General features: G+C 33.5%; 1 protein-coding gene across 1 annotated transcript; it reads left to right on the top strand.

The window, feature by feature from the left end:
* Positions 1-7,906: 7,906 nt before the first annotated feature.
* Positions 7,907-10,059, top strand: LOC120273126 (phospholipase A1-Igamma1, chloroplastic-like). The gene is made up of 2 exons (XM_039279773.1): positions 7,907-9,219; positions 9,831-10,059. Exons 1-2 carry the CDS (start codon positions 7,934-7,936, stop codon positions 10,057-10,059), a joined length of 1,515 nt encoding a protein of 504 aa, XP_039135707.1. The 5' UTR covers positions 7,907-7,933.
* The last annotated feature ends 16,812 nt before the right edge of the window (positions 10,060-26,871 follow it).

The raw sequence follows: 26,871 nt of genomic DNA, 5'->3' as shown, positions 1-26,871 counted from the left end.
GTGGATCTCTCGATTCATCACACAAGTACATGAATCATGTATCTCTTTCTCTAATAGAATTGAAAACAATAGAAACACATAATTGAATTCAATAACAATATATTGCAATTAATCAATTAACATGAAAACATTCAAAATCCACAACCAATGTGAATCAAAATATAAACCCTAGGTTCTATCTAAGCCCAAACACAAACAAGTTAGTTCTTCACTAATTAATGAAAATATAAAATCCCCTTTCTCTATTTGCCCCTTGAGATGCCAATGAACTCTCCTCCTATCTTCCACAAGCATCACCAAAGATGCTTCTCGATGGCTCAAATGGTGTATTAGATGGTGGATAAACCTCTCCTCCTTGCTAGATTGTTGTAGATAACCCTAAGAAATTCTCCCTCTTTCTCCCTTTGCTTGGCCATCAAAAGATTGTCCAAAACCCCTAAACATAATTTTTTTTTATGTCTAACCACTTATGGGCCATTTATGGGCATGAGAACAAGGTTGTAAGGAGTTGGAGATGATTAATCGCGTGCCTTACGGGCATCTTACGGCAATAAGCTCCTCCTGTAACGTCTTCTGTCATAGTGTTACAGTCCAACTTACATCCGTAAGTGGTGGGTTGTAAACTTCTCAGGATGGCGCTTGCGACCTCCTTTATGGTAGTGTATTGCTCCTTGTAAGCTCCTCTGGATAATCCCTACAATCTGGTTTTTAAGCAGAAGTCTTGCCCATAAGTTCCTTTGTCTGGTCATTATGCTCCTCCTTACAAGCATAAGCTAGCATGCCTACATGGTTCTCTGAATGAGGCTTACGACAGTAAGTCTGGCAGTAACCTTATGGTGTTCTATCTACCTTGTTCCTCTGCTGTTGATGTTGAATGAGCTCTATCTTCTTCATTCTGGTTCAAAATTATTGTTTTTTTTTTGCGCTCTGTCTCCTCATTTTGCACTCCCCATCACATGAAATCACATTTTACACCATGTTTAACATCATTTTCCAAATATACACTCTAATACATGCTAGATAAATGTATAAAATAGTATAAAATCATGTCTAATTATATACTTATCACCTACTTACAACACTAGAAAGGTCCTCAATGATACAGAAACTAGGTACCTCTCAATAAAGGAGCTGATGTATGGCCTCATCACCTCAAATCACCTATTAAGTCCATACTGCTTCCAGGTTCATAAGTCATCGTGATCTTTGTTTTACAAAGAATTAAAGTACTAGGCGAAGTGACCAAATGCGCCATCAAGTTGAGCGAGTTCATTATCACATTGCTAGAAGACAATACTGCTATTAGATTTTGGTTTACAACTGCCAACCAACAAAGCCAAATATGTGACACTCATCATAGGGTTGCGTTTAGCGTTATGCATGGGCATCTATAACATTATTTCTTGAATAACAGTTTAACTTATGTATTAATTAGAAAGTCCCCTGAAATCCTAACATGCTCTAGAGACCACTACTTGACTTTTTTTTGTTGACAAGAAGTTTAATTTGTTCTGTAGATGGGATCATCAAGAGATTTTAGCAAAACAAACAAACAAACAAACAAACAAACAAACAAACAAAGAGATTGGGGGAAAAAATAATAGAGTTAGTAAAACTAGCATCAACACAATCTGTACAATCTTATTTAACATATCAATTATTAAGATCTATCCTTGTCTAAAGGAAGAATATGATTCTTCGTTAACACATAATTGTAAGTATCAAGAGAGATGAAATGGGATAAAGTAAACTAAACATGTAACATTCAAAAGATTAATTAAATTATCATTATTTTAAATTTAAAAACAAAAATAGAAATTTTAAATGTAGATGTAATATTAATTTCAGACTTACATACGACTTACCAAGCTTGTTGCATAGATAGTGTTTCATACAACATGATATAAATCATTTTAAGAAAAATATATTTTAAAAAAGTTTTTATAATTAGCCAGTAAAATTATATTTATATATATATATATATATGTAACAAAGTGGATAAGCCACTGTAAATCATATAAAACCTTAAATATCTAAAATTTGTGGTTTAGAGTTAGAGATGGCAATTTGTACCTTACCTAACAGGTATATCTATACCCTCGTTGACCAGGTATGGGTCAGATAAGGGTATGCCCTTACCCTACCCTACCCGTACTCTTATCCGTACCCTTACCCTTTGAAGAGAGTACTGGTAAAACCCGTACCCATATCCGTACTCTCATTTATATATATATATATATAATTTTTATTAAACTAAACATTTACCCACAATTAGGGATGGCAAAACCCGAACTGCCCCATGGTTTCCGACCCGATCCGCCCCGAATGGGGCGGTTTGGTGAAAAATCGGGGCGGGTGGGCAGACGGGCGGGGTGGGGCGGTATTGGTATTACCTTGCCCCGCCCCACTCCCGCCCCTACTCCCGCCCAAATTTAAAAACTACATATATATCCTATATATTTATATATACATATAATGTTAAAATTTCTCACTTTATAAATCAAAGTAAGTAAAATTATATTCACTAGTTATGTATTTTGATTAAATTTATGTATTAATGTTTTAATTACAAAAATACATTACTTGAAAAATATAATTTGCTAACATTAATAAATAGTATATATTACAATAGGGATGTTAATGTCAATTGGCCCGGACCCTGAAATAGTAAATATTTAATTTAAATATTATATATATATTAATATATATGTTATATGTTATAAATATGAAATATCTAAATAAAAATTGAACAAAAGGCAAAAACTCACATATTTAAAAAAAAATATATTTAAAAAATTTAAAAATATATTTAAAAAAATTAAGATAAAATTTGCATGGCATGATAAATATGATATTTTAATAAATATTTAAAGATAAATTTTTTAAAGATAAAAGCTCACTAGATAAATATTTAAATAAAATTAATTATGTTATGTTGTATGAGGTTGCAACCACAGCATCAGAGTTACAACTTACAACCCTAGCATCGAGGTTATTTTAAAGATAAATAATTAGTTTTTATGAATACCAAAATTTGAAAATTAGAAGTTTGAATTTTAATCTTATATCCTTATAATTCATATAGAACTATAATATAATGATAATATAATATAAAATTTATATTAAATAATAATAATATAGTTTGATTGGTTTTATATTAAAATTTATATTAAATATCCTTATGTTTAATCTTTAAATATGAACTACTGTGTTTAAATCTTAATTCCCATTTTTAATCATTTACATAATTAAATATGTAATTTTTATTTTTAAAAAATTTACAAGATGATGATGCAAGATCAACCGTTCAATGAAATTCATCATATATATTATGACATGTCAGCACTTAAAACTTAAAAGTGCTTGATATCATGATTCAATCTGAGCCGTCCAATGCAAAAACTCCCAATTATGTCACTGAGAAGTCAGATGGAGCAACAAGAAATTTTATTTGGAAGAAAAGGTGCTTCTAGGGTTTCTCTTCTTCGGTGTCAGAGTCTCTCATGCTCATAGGTTTTCTCTTCAATCCCTAACTAACTGAGTTCCAATCCAGTTCTACTTCTCTTTATCAACGATTCAAGTCTTGCATTCTTGCTTGATCTTTAGTTTTCAGGAAATCGATTGATTTACTTGCTTTTGTTGCCTAAATTGGATAATTTGTTTCTTTTCTCATGGATGACCAATGGCTTTTGTTTTTCTATTGTTTATGCTTTGATTTTTGTGAATAATTGGTTTTCCTTGCTATTCTTTGTGTAAATTTGAAATCTTGCTATGGTATAGGATGATAGCTTGTAGTTGAACTGTTGAAACTTTAAACTCTAAGTGTAGATGTTATTTTGAGAATTTTGTGCTTGATTAACCAAATTGAATGCTTTGTTTGGGATTTTGAACAAGAATTTGTTTTTTTCAGGTTTTTTTTTAAATCAAAATTGTTATGGACAGCCAACCTGTGGCCAATCCTATGGAAAATGAACAAGAATCATCAACACCTATATTTCAAGATGAGAATGCAAGATCAACTCCTACTCCATCATCGGCGGATGGAAATCATGGGTTTTCTACCTCAACTCCAAACTGTCCAACATCTTCAATGAATTGTGATGATGACACCACTTGCAATCCCAAAAGATTAAAATCGGTGGTGTCGGAACACTTCACAAAACAAGAAATTTGTGGAGAGTGGAAAGAATTATGTAATTATTGAAAAAAAAAAATGCTTGGTGGGAAGTCTAAAAATGGAACCACTCATTTGCATGATCACCTTAGAAGGTGTCCGAAACGAAAACACAAAGACCTTCAACAATAACTTCTATTATCAAGGCAAAATGAGGTGAGTGGAGGCTGTGGAGCAACAACACTTAGCAATTATGCCTTTAACCAAGCTTTGGCAAGAAATGAGCTAGCTCGAATAATAATCGTGCATGAATACCCTTTATCAATTGTTGATCATGACGGCTTTAGGAGATATTCCTATCTTCTCCAACCATTATTTAATATTCCTTGTCGGAACACAATAAGGAATGATATCCTTAAAATGTACGAAGAAGAGAAGTTGAAAATAATGAAAATGATTGAAATGAATGATAGTAGAGTTGCAATTACAAGTGATATGTGAACATCTGATCACCAAAAGAAAGGATACATGGCCTTTACCACTTACTTCATTGATGCCTCTTGGGCTTTACAAAAACGGATCCTAAGGTATGATCTTATTTATAATTTATCGATAATTTTGTATGTTATAATTCAGAATTTTATTTTTTATTTTTCTTTCATGCCTTTAATTATTTTAAGTTAGTTATATGAATATTGGCTTAATATATGTTTAGGTTTTGTTATGTCCCTGCCCACACACAAAAGAAGTAATTACTAAGGGGTTAATGAAGACACTATTAGATTGGGGAATTGATGGAAAATTATCTACAATCACTTTGGATAATTGTTCTGTCAACGATAGTGTTGTCAATCTATTACTTGATCGGCTTCAACCAAGATCACTTTTACTTGGTGGTGAATTTTTCCATATGCGTTGTTGTGCGCATATTTTGAACTTGATTGTCAAGGATGGATCGGATGTGATTGGAGATGGTGTTGATAGAATTCGTGAAAGTGTTCATTTTTGGACAGCTACTCCGAAACGAATAGAGAAGTTTGAAGAGTGTGCTCGACAATTACGTGTCCCAACTTCAAAATAATTGTGTCTTGATTGCAAAACAAGATGGAATTCAATATATTTAATAATTGATACATCCCTCGCCTATAAAGATATGTTTAGCCGTGCAAGACAAAGAGAGTCAATGTGCAAGGTTTCACCAACAGAGGCAGATTAGGATATGGCAAAGATAATTGCTGAAAAATTGTAACTCTTTAGTGAAGTAGCCGAGATGTTTTCAGGCACAAAGTATCCAACGGAAAACATTTATTTTCCAAAGATTTGTGACATCAAATTTGCGTTAACTGAATGGCTTTATGATTCTAATGTGGTTGTTGCATTGATGGCTACAAGGATGTTAGAAAAAATTTGATAAATATTGGAGTGCAGTTCATTGCTTCATGGGGATAGCTACGGTGTTTGATCCAAGGTACAAGAATTGCATGTTGGAATATCACTTTTCCAAAATATATGGAGATGCTTGTGATGTTGAAATTGATAGAATTGATTCAATTTGTCGTAACTTGCTTTCTGAATATCAAACAAAATATTCAAAATTTGGAGTTGGAAATAACACTATATCATCGTCTACATTGGCTCAGAAAAAAAAGTTGTAGATGGATATGATGAATTTCCTTGTAGGAAAAAAGGTAGAAGTACTAAAAAAAAGTCAGAATTTGTTTTTTATTTGGAAGAAGATGTATTACCGAGATGTAATAATTTTGATATATTGCAATGGTGGAAGACTGCTGGTGTCAAGTATCCAATTATGCAAAGGATTGCAAAGATTTATATGTTATTCCTGTCTCAACAGTGGCTTTAGAATCTACATTTAGTACCGATGATAGATTGTTGAGTGCATCTCGTAGTAGACTTCATCCAACTATGGTAGAAGCTTTAACTTGTGCCCAAAATCGGTTGGTGAATGAATTAAAAGGTAACTTAATTATTATTATTTTATCTCACCTTTTATTACAAATTTGATTTGCATATTGTTTTTTTTTACTAGATCCAAATACAAATTCATCGGAAACTACTTCAACTTGTATGGAGGAAGATGATATCAATTTCATGGCTTTTGACTTGGTAAATTATGTTGCACATAAGTATATTACTTCTTTCATATTTATATATCTTTATAGAATTCTTATTAAGATATTTTCTTTTTTTTGTTTACTTCTTATAGGATTGATAAAGGGATCGAAAACTACTTCAACTTGTATGGAGGAAGATGATATGTGTGAACTTAAAAACAAGTTGCTTTTTATGTTCTTCATGTTTTGATTAGTAATGTTATGTTTTTATTTGACTTAATTGCTTTTATTAGCATGTAATGTAATGTTGGACTATGTAATGGTTATGTTGGACTTAATTGCTTTTGATTAGTTGCTTTTGTATGGTTATGTTTTTGGTATTTTTATATGTAAGAAATGTGATGTTGGACATGGAGTCTTGGACTTGGACTATGATTTTGATATTTTCATTTGACTTAATTGTTATAATATTTTCTTATAATTTGAGGTGAATAGTCTTGTTGTTGTGTTGTTATATAATTTATACCATTTGTTATTTAATGTGGTATTATATATTTTTAATTATTGATGTAAATGAACTAAAAGTAGTAGAAATTTTTATTTTTTTTATCTTAATTCTTATAAAGACAGGGCGGGGCGGGGGCGAGTGTAAAAAAATCCATGGTCGGGTATGGTATTGAAAACTTAAAAAAAATAGCGGGCGGGCGGGAGAGGGGCAAGGTATGGGTGAGCGGGCGGGGCGGGCCACCCCACCCCCGCCCCATTGCCATCCCTACCCACAATTGACCCAAAATACATTTTTATGCTGATTAATTTGAAAATAATACTTTAAATTTTCTTTTGATATATTATTTCAGATTTTATTTAATTTTATATTTATATTTGATATAGCATAATATTATCAAAATTGAATTTTGGATTGATATTAAGAATCATAATTAAATTAAAAAATTAAACATTATCCAGCGACAAGTAGGCTTTTCTTTCTTGCATAAAATTATCTCATGAAATTTCATTTATAAATTATTATTATTATTTTATTTAATAATTTGAATAACGGGTAAGCGATTATCTTGTGGGTATACCCATACCCTGCGAGTAAAGATAAGGGTATGATTTTTTTTTCTCTTGAAGGGTATGGGTAAAGATACAGATATATAGTAGAAGTTACGGATATGGATAAAGGTTTTAATATACGCTACTCATACTCTACCCGTTGTGATCTCAATTTAGAATTTAGAAAGAATAGGAAATGAGAGTTTTTTTTTCTTTAAAAGAGAGATCAGGAAATAAAAAAAAATGTTTTTTTTTTAAAAGAACCACAAGGGCTAAAATAAAAAAATAAAAAAAAAATTAACTGTTGACATGGATGCCAAATGGCATCCACATTATTCAAAAAAGTGATTTAGGAAACTTATTATTTAAATATATCATTACGACTTGATGGACATGTTTAGAGAATGTAAAAACCTGTTTTTTTGTTATATATATAAATAACTAACATAAACAATCTAGAAGATTGGGACCACTATGAATTCCGTTTAAAATAATATTATTATTAAATTTATAACAAGAAAGTTTAGTATATTATATATTAACTAAAAAAAAGGATATTCTACTGTCTTGCCAAAGTCTCCGTTCCAAAGATATTGTTACGAGAATAATAGCATTATTATAAATAACTACCTCCTCCCTCCTTGGATAGTTGTACTTGCACCCCCTCACCCAGCACAATTAGCACTATTCCATGGCGATCCCATTCGTCAAGCTCCCACTTCTCCTTCCTCTGAATCATCCCGCTCATCCTCTCCTCCCTCTCCATCCTTCTCCATCTCTCTTCCTATTTACTCCAAAACCCCACCTTCTTCTTTGCAAACCTAATCATCTCCATCGCTCCAAAGCAAACGCCAAAGACAACTCCTACCTCACCTCCCTTCTCTCCGACCTCCAAGACCGCGCCGCTGAAGAGCTCGAAACCAGATTCTGCCCTCCCCCTCCCCACGAACGTCTTCCTTCCCGATGGCCGGAGATCCACGGCAGCAAAAACTGGTCCGGCCTTCTCGACCCCATCGACCCTCTTCTCCGATCTGAGCTCCTGCGCTACGGCGACTTGACCGAAGCCGTCAACGACGCCTTCGACTCCCACCCCTACTCCCGCTACTGCGGCAGCTCCAAGTACCCTATGGACAGCTTCTTCTTCGACCTCGGCATGGACTCCTGCGGCTACCAAGTCTCCCGCTTCATCTACGCCACCTCCAACATCGAAATCCCCGATTTCTTCTTCCGATCTCACGCAGATAAAACATGGAGCGAGAAGGCCAACTATATCGGCTACGTTGCTGTCTCCTCGGACGCTACCACTGCCCTTATTGGCCGCCGCGACATCATCATCGCCTGGCGCGGCACAGTGACCAATATCGAATGGGTCTCAGATTTCATGGATATCTTACGCCCTGTCTCATCAGTGGGCATCCCTTGCCCAGACCCCGACGTCAAGGTTGAAACGGGCTTCATAGATTTGTACACAGACAAGGATACTTCCTGCCAGTTCTGCAAGTACTCTGCTCGGGAGCAGGTACTCGCTGAGGTGAAGAAGCTCATAGACCTCTATGCAGTTAAAAATGGAGAAGAAGTGAGCATCTCGGTGATCGGTCATAGCCTCGGCAGTGCGCTGGCCGTGCTCAGCGCGTACGATATTGCCGAGACCGGAGTGAACGGAGGGAAGAAGGTGTGTGTGTTCTCATTCGCGGGACCAAGGGTTGGGAACAGGAAGTTCAAGAACAGGTTTGAAGGGTTAGGGGTGAAGGCATTGAGAGTGGTGAATATTCATGACAGGGTTCCAAAGGTGCCGGGGGTTTTTATCAACGAAAATGTGCCGAAGTTTCTGCAGTGGTTGGCCGATGGCCTGCCATGGAACTACTGCCATGTTAGGCTAGAGCTGGAGCTGGATCACAAGAACTCGCCGTGGCTCAAAGAAACTATGGATGAAGGTTGCTGCCATAACCTCGAGGCTCATCTCCACCTTCTTGACGGGTACGTACTACTACCACTACTGCACCACCATCCAAGCTCACCTTGCTTGCTTGGTTTCAGAACCAGGTATTCCCTTGGTTCTGAGTTATCACAGAGTGACACATGTCCCCATAAAAATCAACATCCTATAAGACCACATTGTAATTGGTCAGAATTAAAGAATACCCTGATTTTTGAATTAGACAAGATGAACTCAGACCATCCCCACAAATTAATAATAATTTTTTATAAATATTTAAAAAATAATAATATATGTTGATTTATAGAACATCAAGTTATAAAATAATAAAAAAATTTATCGTTACTCTATAACTAATTTATTAAAGACTAAACAATAAAATTTTACAAACATATTTTATTAAAATTATTAAATTTTTAGATTATATAAACTAATTTGTAAAAAAAACTAACCAAACAAAAATATTATTTTTTTATATTATATTAATTAATTAATAATATAAAATATATATATATATATATATATGAATAACATTGATCATACTTACATAGCATAATGATATAAAATATAAAATAAATCATTTACAAGATTCTTATAGACCATGCGAAACTTATGAAGAAAATATATGTTCAAGAAAATATCATTGCAACAGGTACCATGGGAAAGGACAAAATTTTGAGCTAGCAACCGGAAGAGATCCAGCGCTAGTTAACAAACATTCTGATTTCCTGGAGGACTGTCTCTTGATTCCACCGAATTGGTGGCAAGATTTGAACAAGGGATTGGTTAAAAATCACGGCAGGTGGATGCAACCAGTGAGGCCAAAGATTGATGAGCATCCTCCGGACACGCAGCATCATCTCACAAAACTTGGGTTTTAATCGTTTGATCTCTTTTGCGTTTTGTCACAGGGGTTTACTATATTAAAAAAATGTTATTGTTTTTTAAAATTTAAGCTGATGAGGGGGAGGGTTATTTGAAATATAGTTGGTGAGTTTAAAAGATAAATTTTATAAAACCGCTAGTAGGCTAACTATGATCACCACAAGAGAAAAAAATGTCCTATGTGATAGATAAATTTGTGGAAAAAAAATACCAAATTTGCAACATATATTGCAATATTTTGTGATAAAAAATAATAAACAATGTAAAAAAGTCAAACAAAGTTGCCAAAATTCTACTATTATTAAGCATTGCAAACTTTGGTGCCAAATTGAGCACTAGACAAACGTTGCAAAGTGTCAAAAACATGGAACACATTTTGCAAATAATTCAAGGGAGTAGAACATTTTGAACGTATTACAAGAGTTAAGATTTTTAGTGACAACTTTGTTGTGTTATTTTGCCACAAATATTAGGTTTTTTGTGTCAAAAAAGATAATATATACTATTATTTAACTTAATTGTGATAACTTATATTTTTGTCACTATTATAGTGATAATTGTGACAATTTGGTATATGCCACAATTAAATCGTCACTATTAATATATTAATAGTGACAAAAAAAATTTTGTGTCTAATGTTTGTTACTAAAAGCATACAAGATTTTATGTCAAAAATTTTTTTGATGAGATTGATGTGTAATTGTGACAAAAAATATTGTTGTCACTATATTTTTTTATTTATTGTGATGAAAGTATTATACATCACTCAACATATATTTTTTGTTACAGCAATTTAGTCACAAAAAATTCAACTATTTAATCCCCACTAATTATATTGATACAAAAATTAAATTTTTTAACCCTGTTATTGGTTTTTTTATGCTAAAAAAGTTAACCGACACAAAAGTTTAGATTAGTTGTGACATCTAATTACTTTGTCATTATTACAATTTCAATTGTGACAATTTATTATCCATCATAATTATACATCTTACCTTTTGTGTCGATAATTTTAGATACTATGGTGTAGCCCCCGTATCTACAATGCAAAGAAAAATATTCTATATGTGTGTGTGTGTGTGTGTGTGTGTGTGTGTATCAATCATTTACCAAATAAACAACTATTTTTCACATAAAAAATACCAAAACCAACAAAAAAAATTTAAAAAATAGTATAAATATAGGCTTGGCTTTCTCCAATTTAGTTTTAATATACCAAGTAAATTATGTTTGTACTACAAAAATTACATAATCATAATTTTTTTTTTTTTGTAACTATCAATCATTTTGTCACAAATATGAAGCTTTTTGTGATAAAAAAATTAATTAACACTATTGTTTAAGTTAATTGTGATGATTTTTTTGGTCACTAAAACTATTGTATTTGTGACGATTTAGGATCTCTCATAATTATGTTGTCACTATTAATATACCTATAGTGTCACAAAAAATATTTTCAATTGTTGAGACAAAGTGTTCTTCGCCAATGGTCATTTTATTTTTTTGTGATCACATTTTTTGTCACAAAAAATTCAACTATTAATATCTACTAAATATTGTTACAAAAAAATTTAAAGTATGTTTAACATATTTTAGGATCAAATTCGATATGTGTGTGTCTATATATATTTATATATATATATAGTTATATAAACATTTTTTAAAAGAAAACTATTCTAATTTTAAAAATATTTGTAAAAATATGAGATAAAAATCCATAAAAAAAAATTCTCTGAATTCATTGTTTTGCAAGTTGTTATTGTTTACCAAATCCCTAAAATTGATATTTTAAGTGGTAGAAAACAGTTTTTAATTTAGAATATACCTAGGATTTATAGTATTAGAGAAAGATTTTAAAAGTTGAAATTAAATAGAGATTTACCAAATCTCACAAAACAAAATCTAGATAATATAATTTTTTTTAAAAAATTAAAATTTAAAAAGATATATATCTTCAATGAATTTAACATATAAAAAAAAATGATGCCTCGAGTAATTATGTGTCTATGGAGATTGATGGCAAGGGTTCGGCTTCATTTGATTCGGAGAATTAAAGTGACTTAACTAGCCCCTAATGTAAAGGTACATGTTATTGATGGCCACAAGATTTGCTTATTTTTATTTTCTTAAATTCTTTTGCTTATTTTATGCTATGGATACGAGATTATTATTTTTTTTTGTTTTGTATTTTTTAATCTTCAAAGTTAGGTTTGTTAATTTTTTTTTTTCAATGATGATTGTTTGTTAGTGTTTCTTTTTTAATACTTTAAATCTTAGGTTTAGGTTCATCATAGGAATAAGTTATTTAGATTTTGATTATGTGATTTTTCTTTTTTTTTTATGATTTTTTATCTATTGAAAATCACAAAAGCCAAATGCAACATGGAACTTGTCTCAATTGAGAAGAAACAATGATATGAAAGTTTTAATTAAATTAGAATTTTTTAATTTTTAAAATTATTTCATTAGATTCTTATTTTTGTTTTCTTAAATGTGCAAAATAAGCATCAAGTAAAGAGAATAACATTAAAGTCCCAACAAAAAAATTCAAATTCTAGCAGAAGTAGAGACTGAAAAGTAAAAGAGAAGATTCAAATGCATAAAGGAGTACTTCATCTCCAAATTTAGGATAATTTTATAATATTTTTTATTTTTTAAAAGGATAATTTTATAATTGTATTTTGGATACTAAAATTTCTAATTATATATATTCAAAATTTGAATTTTGTATATTTTGATGATATGTATTTATTTATTTTTATATAATATTAAATACCTTATTTGCTTGTGTGACAATATTTTTGCTACTAAAAATTTGTCTTAAAAAAAGTATCTAAAATATAACTTTATATTTATCACAAATAATTAATTATATTTATGAAAAAATTAGCGTAACATAATTTTTATTTTAGCGACAATATTATTTTTAAATTAATAATTTTATTTGTGATAACATAAACACATAACTATATCTCAAAGTAACATTAGTGACAAAGTATTGGTCACCAATAAAGATATTATTATTGACAAAAACGTTTTGTCACTATTGAGTTTTTTCAGAGTTAATAATTTTGTTATAATAAAATAGTTTATTATGACGGCTTTTTCGTCACAATTTAGCATTTTTCTTGTGTCAACAAAATCGACACAACTTAATAAATTATTGTGAGCACTTTATTCATCACAATTAAATTTTTTTTTTTTTGTGTCAATAAAATTGACATAAATAAATAAGGTTATTGTAGCCACATCGTTTTGTCACAAATATTAAGTTTGTTAGTATCATGAAATTGGTCACAAATATATGGAGTAATTGTGACCATTTGTCTGAAATGGTTACTCTTGTATTAGCATCGGAGGTATTTGTGACGGGAGGTGATGACTTCTAAAATTTGCTATTATTACTAATTGTGACTAAAATTATTGCTTTAAGTGACAACTTTTGTTATCACTAAAAATAGAATTTGTTGTAGTGACGTTTTGCGATGCTTGTGTAATAAATTAGTGCGAATATTATAAGCCATGGGATCTAACTTACTTTGCGACATAAGTTGCAACGCATGTGTTGTGACAACTCGACACAAAAATTGTGGCAAGTTTCAATAATAAAAGAAAATTTTCTAGACCAAAATAGTGTGTATTGATTTAATTTGAGGATAAATATAATAAGCTATAGAATGTAATTCGACTTGAGGCGTACTACAACTAATTTGTTAATTATTGACATATGTAATAATACCGTAAAATAATATATTTTTGTCATTAAAAATCTTTTGTGACATTGTTTTGCCATCACCGCATTTTGTCGTATTTGCACTGTTTTTTAAGATAAAAAGCGGATCAAATCTGGGTCTGGAGAAAATAAAAACTGGATATCTGAATCAAATCTAGTTTTCTATATATTCTGATATATATATATATATATATTAATAAATTTAAATTTTACGTGGGTTAAAAGTAAAAAATCTAAATTAATAATCAAATCCCTTTAATTCTATAAATACATTAACAAATTAAATTTTACAAGGGGCTAATAGTAAAAAATATCTAATTCTCTAATCTAATCTGTTTAAATTTATTTTTCCTTTTAATTCATCTTTGTTAGTCCTCCTCGTCCCCATCTTCTCTCTAACTTCATTATTGATCCTTCTCGCCCCATTTTCTCTCTAACTTCATTATTGATGAGACGTTTAATGCTTCTAAAAATATTTGATTTATTTTATTGCTTAGGATTGATAAAATTTTTTATTATTTTTGTTGTGCGGAGAATGTTTTTCATCTAATGTTATTAGATATATAAAAAAATTCCATAAGGCCACTAAAACTTAAATTTGGATCCAGATATCCGATATACCATCCAGTTTAAACCGGGCACCCTGTTTTTGGTACCTTATCCGGTTTTGAAAACCAGATTGGGTACTCGGTTCTGCTCACACCTACTTATTGTAGGGTCATTAGTGACATGCATTTTTCTCACGAAATAATGAGCCAATTTGTCATAAAATGGTATGAATTGTTACTAAATATGAGGTAAACTTTTATCATTTGTGACATTGCTTTGTCCTTTAAATAATAGATGACAAAAATGTTTGTTACCTATTTTGATAGGATAGCGTCCATATATAGAAAAAATGTTGAATGTCACTATATATTTTAAAAAAAGTGTACTACTTACTGATGAAACGGTATTTTTCGTAATAATGAATATTCGTTATTAAATTTGTATTATCATTAAATATATTTGTTATTTAATTATATGACAAAAATATAAATGTCACAAGAAAATAATTATTTTATGGCATGCATAATTGTTAAAAAAATATGTCATAAATTAATTTTTTTGTAAAGTCATAATTCATTGACAACTATATCATTTGTAATATTTTTATAGTGTCACAAACAATCGTGTTTTTTTTTTGACATAATTGTTATTTGTCATACCACATTTTATTAAATATTTTTTAATAAATTATATAAATTGTTAAAATTTGATTTTTAAATAATATTTAAATCTAAAACCTTTATTAGAGATACTATATTATGAGTAACTTGTGAAATATATCATAAACAAAATTAAATCAATATTGTCATCCAAAAATAAAAGTTCCACAATTAACATAACTTACACTCACAAACTAACCTCATGGACTAACAAATTTTAATATCATAAAATGTTCCAATGACATTAAAAACTTAGAATCTTAAAAAAATTATATCAAAATATAGAATTGCTTGTAGTTTCCATTCAAACTCTTAATGTAACTCTTGTCTCCATCATATTTATTGGTGCCTAGAGCTTGCCTCAATAAGGGCTTTAATAAAATATTAATGATAAAAAAATATATAGCTGAATCAAAAGAACACAAAAATAATTGCTAGAGGTAAATCTTTGAAAAGAAAATAAATCTCTTCAACTATTGAAGACCTTAAACTAATGTTTAATTTGATGTCAATCTTCTCCCAATTGAAACGGTTGATCCAATATTACCATCCCTATTGCACCAACATCACCGGACAAGAAAAACAAAAAAATTGGAAGCAAATCAAGAAATTAAAGGAACAAGATCAACAAAATCAAATCAACATTTTATGAACCAGGTACTACACCATGGGGACACAGATATAAATACTTAGAGATTCACAAGATCTTTGATAGAGTAATTACTTGGGAAAAAAAATTAAGGATAACTAAACTCTACTTAAACTTCGTAATAAAGAAATGGAACAAAGATGAGATAGTAATGATGTATATGGAGATATGAGGTAAGAGAGGAAAGATGCGGTGGTGGCAACAACAACCAAAAGAGAGGCACCCTAGTAATGATGAGAGAGCAAGAAGGTTTGAGAAAGAATTGAGACTAGGAAAGAGATTAATTTGGAATTTTAGTTTTTTATCTCTTAATAAATTTAAATTAAATTTAGATAAATTCAAATTATTTAAAAATTTTAGAAATATCTTTTTTATTGAATTAAAATTTAATTAAGTTCTTGTTAAAATTATATAAAAAATTTTAAAACTAATTTTTTTCGTAATGCCTCATATTAAAATAAAATCATAACTAATTTTTTAGAAAATTATACATAGATTCAAATCTTGAATTTTAATTTTTGTCATAAAAATATTTATATGAATTCTTATATTGAATTATTTTTTAGGATTGCCCTCAATTGGTATAAAAAAAATTCTTCGATATCTATACAGAGTTACTCCAATAATGTAAACCCAAAATAGTTTACATTCCCCTACTCCCCTAGCTTTCGAAATTTAGTTCATATTAATATATCAAAAACTATATTAGTTCCATAACTAAAAAAAAAACCTATATTATCTATCCCTTGGGAGTTTAGTTCAATCTTATAATTTTAATTGAAAGTAATATTTATAGGAGAGTTAATATAAAATATCTCTAACAAAATCTCTAAAAATAAGGAAAATTATCCAAAAAGTGATAAATGAGAGTTGATAGTGTAATAAAGTATTCAAAAGCAGGGTATCGATCCACAGGGAAGATCGAGAATACTTAGTACTAATTTCTATCTTGAAAATTAGCCTAAAAGAAAGTAGTGGTGTGTGTGAACAATACTAAAAAGCAAGAGATAGGAAGTAAAAGAAGTCGAGAAATCAGGGGAAGAAAGGACGCCCAAGCATAGTGTCCTTCTTGGGTTTGTTAAGTTCAAGACAAAGGTTGTATAAATATGCAATCCTATTTAAACTGAGAAAAATCCTAAAATATACTAAACCCCTATTGCAAGGGCAATTAGCAATTGATTCAGTATAGTGCTAATATAGACACCCCACAATCGCATTGTCCTCTATAAAATCTCAATGTGAATTAACAAGAATTTAATAAGTAGACAACCCTTCTTGCAAAGTGATTGCCCTTAATCCCATACAGAATAGAAGTGTGATTTCTCCTAAAATCTATTCCCTATGATTGAAAAGAGCATGGAATTACTTGTTAATTCACTCGAGAGGATTGAGGAAGGATAACTTTCAACTCCAAAGTGCCCTATTGTTAGGCTTACTCACAATCCCCTTTAATTGTGGCATGTATATACTAGGTTGGTATTTTTACTCGTCACAAAGCGCATCAAACATAAGAACTAGAGATTTCACCTTAATAGCAATCAATCCATACAAAACACGCAATTAGATTCAAATAACATAGATTGCAATTAAGAAACAATTAAATCAACAAGATCCACAACCAATATCAAATAAAATAAAACCCTAGAGTTCAACTATGCCCAAACATCTACAAAATTAGTCCTCCATTAATGGAGGAAAAGTATCTAAACAACAAGACACGAAGAGAATAAAAGTAGACATGAAAATTCCCTTCTTAATCGTATTGGAAGATGGTTGCCGAAGAACACCCAATAACTTTTCACGGACGCCACCAAGCTAACCTTGATGGCTGTAATTTTTCTTCTCCAAGATAGATGGGTTGAATCTACCTCTAGAATCGCCTCAAAAGCCCTAGAGATTCACCTCTTTTCTTCCCCTTAGCCTAGCGTCCAAAATGTATAAAAGATGCCCTAGAAACCCTCATTAGGAATATTTATACTTTGCCACTTACGAGCTGCTTATTGGATTAAGGACATGGCTGTAAGGTGCTGGAAATGTTGGTTCGTGAGCCTTATGGGATTATTTATATTCGTAAGTCCTGTCCGTAAGGTCTTCTGTCTTGTGTTACGGTCTAGCTGACGGCTATAAATGCTGGACCATAAGCTTCTCTGTATGGCCCTTGTGATCACCCTTAGGAGTATAAGCTCTGCTTGTAAGCTCCTCTGGATGATCCTTATGGTTACACTTATGGGTGTAAGTCTTGCCCATTAGCCCCTCTGAATATCTTTATGCTCATCCTTAAGGGTATAAGCATGCTTGCAAGGTCCTCTGGAAGAGGATTACTCACTAAGAATGGTCATAAGGTACCCGTAAATAAGTGTGTTTGCATTTTCCTTCTTTGATTGATGTCGAGAGAGCTCCACCTTCATCATTTTGGCTTTAGAGCACTTCTTTTGGCTCTCTCTTACTTTTGAGCACTGCTTGAAGCCTGAGAATGCAAAATACATCATGTTTAACATCGAATTCCACAATATAACTCTAATGCATGCCTAATGAGTATACAAAACGACATAAAATAATGAACAATTGTACACTCATCAAATTTCCCCACACTTAGGCTTTTGCTTATCCTCAAGCAAAAAGAAAATATTACAAACTAAGAGGAAAAAGTGCAAGACTTCGGGTGCTCAAGCATGGGGAGTTTCAAGACAAAACGGGTGAACAGTAGAAGATTGCTTAAAATTCCAAGTTCCAAAAATAGTTCAAACTCTATTCAAGGTTATTGATTATGTGTGGGTTACAAATCTCTACTTTGCTTCTTTTGGCCTACAAGACTTTAATAGTAAAAATTCTCAAATAACTTCTTCTTTTCAAGATCGTAGCTTCACACAACTTCTAAAGTAGCCTTTTCCTCACATAACCCCATAAATGTGGCTTTCACGCTTAAAAGAGGTAGCTCTTTCCAGTTCTTTTCTTCTTTCCATCAAAGGGCACATATGAATGCCATTAGTCCTTGAAACTGGCATGGTGTGTCCTTTGATGTGCCAAAGTGGTCGGAGTCACTCAAGATCAATAAAAGACCGAGTGAGCATCCCCTTTACAACTGAGGATGTTTGGGTGTTGCAATAAAATCCTACTAGTACAAGTGAGAAGACTTTAAGGTCAAAAAATAAAATAACAAAATAGAAAATAAAATTCACTAAATGCCTCAAAAATAGGTACAAACTCGACATGATCAACCCTTGGCATAAAAACTGGATACATGATATGAAAATAAAAATACAAAATAAAGTAAAACAAAATCTAGTGATCGGCGGTGTTAGAATCTCTCTGTGTATCCTGTTCCTGATGCAATTTTGAGTCAGACAACCAAGCTAGTTAGGAGATTTTCCTGGTCGAGGGATAACAATCGAAATGCCATTTGCTCGGTTTCTTGGAATTCCATAACCCTTAACAAGACCGAGGGGGGCTTGTCTATTAGAAATCTCAACTTTGCTAAAATCTCCCTTATGGCTAAAAATGTTCTCAATTACCTCAATGATTACAATCATATTTGGGTGGATATTGTCCGATATAAGTATGGCATTTTAAATTTTTGGTCTGATAATACTCCACCTACTTACTCCTGGTTTTTAGAGGCATATGTTAACCTTGAGTATATCCATCTGTCTGATCTTCATAATGGCATTATGTGGAATCATGCTAATATCCACCTCATCTTTGGAGATGTTTATGCAGCTATCTTTTTAAATCATGGTTTGATTAGTTCTCATAACAATGGTCATTGAATCTGGTTCCCTTCTTCAAAACGCAACAAAATTTCAACAATGGTTTACTCTTATCTTAATTCCAATGCTTCTCAAGACCATTTTTGGGAAGGATGGAATTAAATTTGGCACCTTCATATTGCTCCCCGTGCAAAACATTTCATATGGCTGTTTCAGAGGCAAGATTAAAACTCAAGCTTATTTATACTCTCTGAATTTGGGTTCACAATCCTCAATCTCTTGTGTATTATGTGGCTTGAAGTTGAAATCCACTGAGCACTTGTTCAAGTTCTGTCCCAAGGTTCAGACGGTTTGGATTCATTTGGGAAGAATTCTTAATAAGAACATACAATTCATGGATGAATTTTCTACAGGATCTTGGCTGACAAATCTTCAAGCTTCATCTTCTCTTTTCCTTAAATCCATCATTACAGTAGGAGCTTGGTACACTTGGAAAGAGAGATGTAATTACATCTTCAAATCAGAATCCTTTGAGCCTTTAATAATCACCAGCAAAACAGTCGCCCAAGTTAGGGAATTCACCTCACCTCTCACTCGTCATCATGACAAATACCTCCTATTGAACAATTTTAATTCTTCTGATGGCCCATTCTTACTTACTGCAGGAATTCTAAAAGGTAATTCTATCCCTGGAAGGCTGGGCTTCATTGTGGTGAATCATAACTCATTCGTTCTTCTAGCACGAAGTTGTCCAACACTGGCCGAATCTGATCTAATTGTGGAAGCCAAAGCTCTCCTTCTAGCTCTTAATATTGTCACCAATCAGGGCACTATCATACACCACATTTTTACTGCGAGCAAGGATCTTTGTGATGTAGTGTACGCTGGTTGTGGAACTCATTCGTGGCGTAATGATGATTGGGTTCATAACATTATTGATATCTTAGCACAAGCAGGTAATCCAGACATGTCTTTTGTCCCCCGCAGCTAGGCAGTAGTAGCTAAGAAGTTAGCAATGCTAGGATCAAGCTTACACGATATTACCTTATACCACCATCGCAGAGATCAACCATGTTGGATTTTTGAAACCTTTTTCAGCTAATGGTTTTACTATGTAATCTCTTTGTTTCGTTTCTCTCTCCTTTTCTCCAGCTTTTTCTTCCTTTTTTGTTGTCAGTTTAGTTTCTTGTCTTTTTGTCGTCTTTTTTGCTTTCAGTTTTTTCCTTTCAATAAAAAGCATTTCTTTGGCCCTTTCTTGCACATACCATCCCTGTCTTGTGATGATGGAAACCATCAAAGAGATCAGTGGATAATGAGTGAAAGATCCACATTAGGCAAATATAGTTATCTTCCAGGCATTTCTCTCACTTCTCTATCAGGCTTTTGTTGTTGTTGTTGTCATTCTCAAACAAATAATACTCATAGAGAACGTATGCCACCTTCAACAAGGATAATTTGTTGGCTAAAACTATCTCCTACAAAACTTTGGCCCTAAACTAATTGCTCAAAACCATTAGCCCAAAACCAATGAACAAATCCATGGATTATAAACTAATGGCTTACTTAAACCATTAGAACCTAAACCATGATCTTAACCCATGGATTAGTGCCCACATATTAAAGGAAAATGGTGGTTTTAGTTGGCCTATAAGTATGGGAAGCTTATTCTCATTCTAGACACAACCTTGAGTGAAGAATCAAGTGAAGAAGTGAGAGTGAGAAAAAATTAGAAAGAGAAGAAAAGTGTGGAAAAAAATATTTTGAGAGTTAGTCCAATCTTCTAGTATAAGAGAGAATTCTGGTTTTCTCCTTGTTATTAGAGAGTTTGTAACTCTTGCAATTTTTCCACTTAGTAAATTCTTCTATCTTTGCCCGTGGTTTTTACCCTAATTGTTTAGGGGTTTTTCCACGTAACATCTTTGTGTTCTTTATTTTTTCCAAAGATTCCTTTTTATTTATTTTTATCGTCGATCGCTCTATTCGATCCTACATTTTACAACAAGTGGTATCGAGCTGAGATCTTGGTGTAATATATCTACTTATCGTATGCTCTCGTGGTTGCCACTATTAGTGGATCCTCACATCGGAAAAATAAGTTGGATAATTATTCACCTTTTGAAAGATCGACATCGCTCTCTTGCAGCAATTTCTAATAGAAGCAATGGCGGCAAAATATGAGATTGAAAAAAATTCAGTGGAGTAATTTCTCATTGTGGAAGTCGAAGATAAAAGGCAATCCCGAGGAAGGACAACCGCTGGCGGCCATCACCGAAAAGACCAGGTGAGGTCAAAGATGATAAGTGGAATGAGATGGGACGGAACGCTGTTCTCGATCTTCATCTCGCACTCTGGCGATGGAGTTCTATCAAGCATAGCGGAGAAGAAGACGGCGTAAAAGAGATCCGGGACCACCTCACTAAGTTGTACGAGGCCAAGTCACTCCACAACAAAAATTTTTCCTTAAAAGGAGACTCTATACTTTCGTATGGCGGGTAATCTACTTCAGTGACGGGACACATGAATACACTGAACACTCTATTTTCCCAACTCACAACATTGGGACATACAATAGAGTCAAGTGAACGTGCAGAAATTCTACTCCAAAGTCTACCAGATTCGTATGATCAACTCGTCATCAACTTAACAAATAATGTCCCCACGGACAGTCTAGTTTTTGACAATATTGCAGCTGTTGTTCTGGAGGAAGAGAGTCGCCGCAAGAACAAGGAAGACAAGCTAGCAAGTTCACAACAAGCGGAGGCTTTGATGGTGACGAGAGGAAGACCAACAGAACGTGAATCTAGTGGGAGTTACAATCGTGGTAGATCAAAGTCGAGGAGTAAGAAGACTTTCAAGTGCTACCACTGTGGCAAGAAAGGTCACTTGAAGAAGGATTGTTGGAGTCTAAATAAAAAGGATTCCAATCCTCAAGGGAATGTTGCAAACACTTCAGATGATGGAGAAGCCATGGTGTGTGAAGCAGCAACTACATCAGGTAAAAGATTTACTGATGTATGGCTTCTTGATTCAGCAGCCACTTTTCACATGACCTCCCGAAGAGAATGGTTCCATCAGTATGAACCTATCTCTGGGGGATCTGTGTACAGCTATAACGATCAAGCTTTGAAGATCGTTGGCATTGGCACTATCAAACTGAAGATGTACGATGGCACGGTTTGGACCATACAAGAAGTCCGACATGTGGAGGGCCTCAAGAAGAATTTGTTGTCTATAGGACAACTTGATGATCTTGGTTGCAAAATTGAAGTTCAAAACAAGATCATGAAGATAATTCGAGGAGCGCTTGTATGCATGAAGGGAGAAAAGATAGCTGCAAATCTATACATGCTGAAGGGAGAAACTTTACAAGAAGGAGAAGCTTCAGTTGCCACAAGTAGTCCAAGTGAAAGATGCACAATGACATGGCACAGGAAACTTGGACACATGTCAGAGCAAGGAATGAAGATTCTTGCAGAAAGGAATCTACTTCAAGGTCTCACAAAGGTAACACTACCCTTTTGTGAACATTGCATTGTAAGCAAGCAGCATCGACTCAAGTTCAACACATCTAATTCTAGAAGCAAAGCAATTCTAGAATTGGTTCACTCTGATGTGTGGCAAGCACCAGTTACATCACTGGGAGGAGCAAATTACTTTGTATCATTTATTGATGACTATTCCAGGAGATGTTGGGTGTACCCTATCAAGAGGAAGGCTGATGTGTTTCAAGTCTTCAAATTTTACAAAGCGCGGATGGAACTTGAATCTGGCGAGAAGATCAAGTGTTTGAGGACTGATAATGGAGGAGAATATACTAGCAAAGAATTTGATGAATTCTGCAAGCAAGAAGGCATCAAAAGGCAGTTCACTACAGCATACACTCCTCAACAAAATGGAGTGGCAGAGCGGATGAACAGGACTCTGTTGGAAAAAACAAGAGCTATGTTGGGAGTCGCAGGCTTTAGACAAGACGCTTCGGGCGTATGCAGCCCAGATCACTGTTATGTGGTGAATCGGGCCCCATCAATCGCAATCGAGTTGAAGACACCGATGGAGATGTGGGACTGGAAAGCCGATTGATTATTCAAACCTTAAAATATTTGGAAGTCCTGTATATGTAATGTACAATACCCAAGAAACTACCAAACTGGATCCAAAATTCAGAAAATGTATGTTCTTAGGATATGCTGATGGTGTTAAGGGTACACGCTGTGGGATCCCACTGCCCATAAGGTTGTAATCAGCAGGGATGTTATCTTCATAGAAGATAAAGAACAAGAGCAAGTAGATGGTGAAAGTACTTCAAAAGAAAGCACAGAGACTACAACGATGCAGTAGAAAAGAAGTCGAAGCTACACCAGAGCACGAGGTACAAGAGCCAGCTGAATCTGAAGTTCCAGAAGTTCGGCGGTCAACTCGTACAAGAAAGGCACCAAGTTGGCATTCTGACTATATTATGGAGGGTAATATTGCGTACTGTCTTCTAACTGAGGATGGAAAGCCATCAACTCTTCAAGAAGCACTGAACAGTTCAGATGCATCTCAGTGGATGGAAGCAATGGAAGAAGAAATTGAAGCTCTTCATAAAAATAAGACATGGGAACTGGTGTCGCTACCACAAGGGCGAAAATCCATTGGCAACAAATGGGTCTACAAGATCAAAGCGTAATAGTGATGATCAAGTAGATCGTTATCGTGCTAGATTGGTGGTAAAAGGATATGCTCAGAAGGAAGGTATTGACTTGATGAAATATTTTTCACTGTGGTTCGACTCACAACAGATCCCGAGTAGTCCCGGGCGATGTGTGCTACATTTGACTTGCAGACTTGAGCAATTAGATGTCAAAAGCGCATTTCTTCATGGAGATCTTGAAGAAGAAATTTATATGCTCCAAACCGGAAGGTTTTGAAGAAAAAGGTAAAAGAGAACTTGGTTTTCGAGGTTGAACAAATCTGCATGCGGTCTAAAGCGAGGCGCCAAGATGTTGGTACAAGAGATTTGATTCCTTCATCATGAGCCTTGGATACAGATGATTCAATCGCAGACCCTTGTGCATATGTCAAGAGGTTTGAAGAAGATTTTTGTCTTCTTGTTGTCGTATGTTGACGACATGTTGGTAGCGAGCCCCAACAAAGATCGTATCCGGGAGTTGAAGGCACAATTGGCTAGGGAGTTTGAAATGAAGGACTTGGGACCAGACAAACAAGATTCTAGGGATGCAAATTCACCGAGACAGAAATAATAGGAAGATTTGGCTTTCTCGAAGACTTATCTCGAAGAAGATCTTGCGGCGGTTCAACATGCAAGATTGTAAAGCCAATTTCTACCCCACTTCTCGTTAATTTCAAGTTATCCTCAAGTATGTGTCCTAGCGAGTGAAGAAGAGAGGATGGAGATGTCTCGAGTACCGTATGCATCGCGTGGGAAGCCTAATGTTTGCCATGATCCGTACAAGACCCGGACATTGCACATGCGATAGGGGAGTGGTAAGTCGGGTATATGGCGAATCTCGGTCGAGAGCATTGGAGTGTTGTTAAGAGGATTCTCAGATATATAAAGGGAACCTCAGATGTTGCATTATGTTATGGGGGATCTGACTTTACTGTCAGTGGATATGTTGATGCTGATTATGCAGGCGATCTTGATAAAAGCAAATCCACTCATCGGATATGTGTTCACACTAGCGGGGAGGAGGCTGTGAGTCGGGTTTCAAAACTACGATCCCGACCATGGCTACGTCAACGACGAGCAGAGTATCCGGCGACTACACAAGCGATAGAAGCGAGTGTGGTTGAAGATGGTGTTGGAAGAACTCGGGCACAAACAAGAGAACATCACTCTATATTGTGACAACCAGAGTGCATTGCATCTTGCAAGGAATCCAGCATTTCATTCAAAGACAAAACATATCAGAGTTCAGTACCACTTCGTTCGTGAGAAAGTGGAAGAAGGTACAGTGGACATGCACAAGATCTATACCAAGGACAACCTAGCAGACTTTATGACAAAAGCAATCAACGCTGACAGATTCATATGGTGTCGATCCTCTTGTGGTCTGACAGAGACGTAAGCAACATCGAATGGCAAGATAGAAAGAATGGTGTGAAGATCTGATTGTCTTTCAATCAAATCTTCAAGTGGGAGAATTGTTGGCTAAAACTATCTCCTACAAAACTTTGGCCCTAAACTAATTGCTCAAAACCATTAGCCCAAAACCAATGAACAAATCCATGGATTATAAACTAATGGCTTACTTAAACCATTAGAACCTAAACCATGATCTTAACCCATGGATTAGTGCCCACATATTAAAGGAAAATGGTGGTTTTAGTTGGCCTATAAGTATGGGAAGCTTATTCTCATTCTAGACACAACCTTGAGTGAAGAATCAAGTGAAGAAGTGAGAGTGAGAAAAAATTAGAGAGAGAAGAAAAGTGTGGAAAAAAATATTTTGAGAGTTAGTCCAATCTTCTAGTATAAGAGAGAATTCTGGTTTTCTCCTTGTTATTAGAGAGTTTGTAACTTTTGCAATTTTCCCACTTAGTAAATTCTTCTATCTTTGCCCGTGGTTTTTACCCTAATTGTTTAGGGGTTTTCCACGTAACATCTTTGTGTTCTTTATTTTTCCAGCATTCCTTTTATTTATTTTACTGTTGTACTGCTCTATTCGATCCTACATTTTACAACATAATTGGTATTAAATTTTCATACCCCACCACTTGTTTTTCATCCCATTAAACGACTTCAGTCTTTCTACTGCATAAGAGAATGATCTGATTAAGAAAGTTGACATTGTTGAGGATAATATCAATGCACCAAATGTGGCAACTTGACAGAAAATCCAACCAAAGTAAAGAATGAAAGAAGAAAAGATGATAATTGAATGGTGTAGAAGAATCACTTCTAGAGAAGAGAAGTTGTCTCTTAAATATTATTTCTCTCACTAGGTGTAAATAATATTAAAAATAATTTTTTTTTTTTAAGATACAATATCAATTAATTGAAGAACAAACTTATACTCTTTGTTTTCTTAAGAACTCACATGAAAAGGTTAAAGAAAGAATGACAATGTTGAGAAATTTTCTTAAAAGTTAATTTAATTAATACAAAAATTGTTATTTTCAAATGCTTGGAGAGGGCATTCATAAAGTCTAGAAACCCTCTTAACGGACATGAGTACCAACACTCACAAACCAAATGAATTTGAATATTATTTCTCTCACTAGGTGTAAATAATCTTAAAAAATAATAATTTTTTAAGATATAATATCTACTAATTAAAAAACAAAATTACACTCTTTTGTTTGTTTTCAAACTCACTTGAAAAGGTTGAAGAAAGAATGACAATGTTGAGAAATTTTCTTAAAGATTCATTTAATTAATACAAACATTGTTATTTTTAAATGCTTGGAGAGGGTATTTATAAAGTCTAAAAACTGTCTTAACGGACACGAGTACCAACACCCACGAAGCAAATGAGTTCGAAAACGTTCAAACACAGCCACGAAAA

The sequence above is a fragment of the Dioscorea cayenensis genome, chromosome 12, assembly GCF_009730915.1.
Source record: "Dioscorea cayenensis subsp. rotundata cultivar TDr96_F1 chromosome 12, TDr96_F1_v2_PseudoChromosome.rev07_lg8_w22 25.fasta, whole genome shotgun sequence".
NCBI classification, from domain to species: Eukaryota; Viridiplantae; Streptophyta; class Magnoliopsida; order Dioscoreales; family Dioscoreaceae; genus Dioscorea; species Dioscorea cayenensis.
Note: the sequence above shows the minus strand (reverse complement) of the source record. Positions and strands in the feature narration are given on the sequence as shown.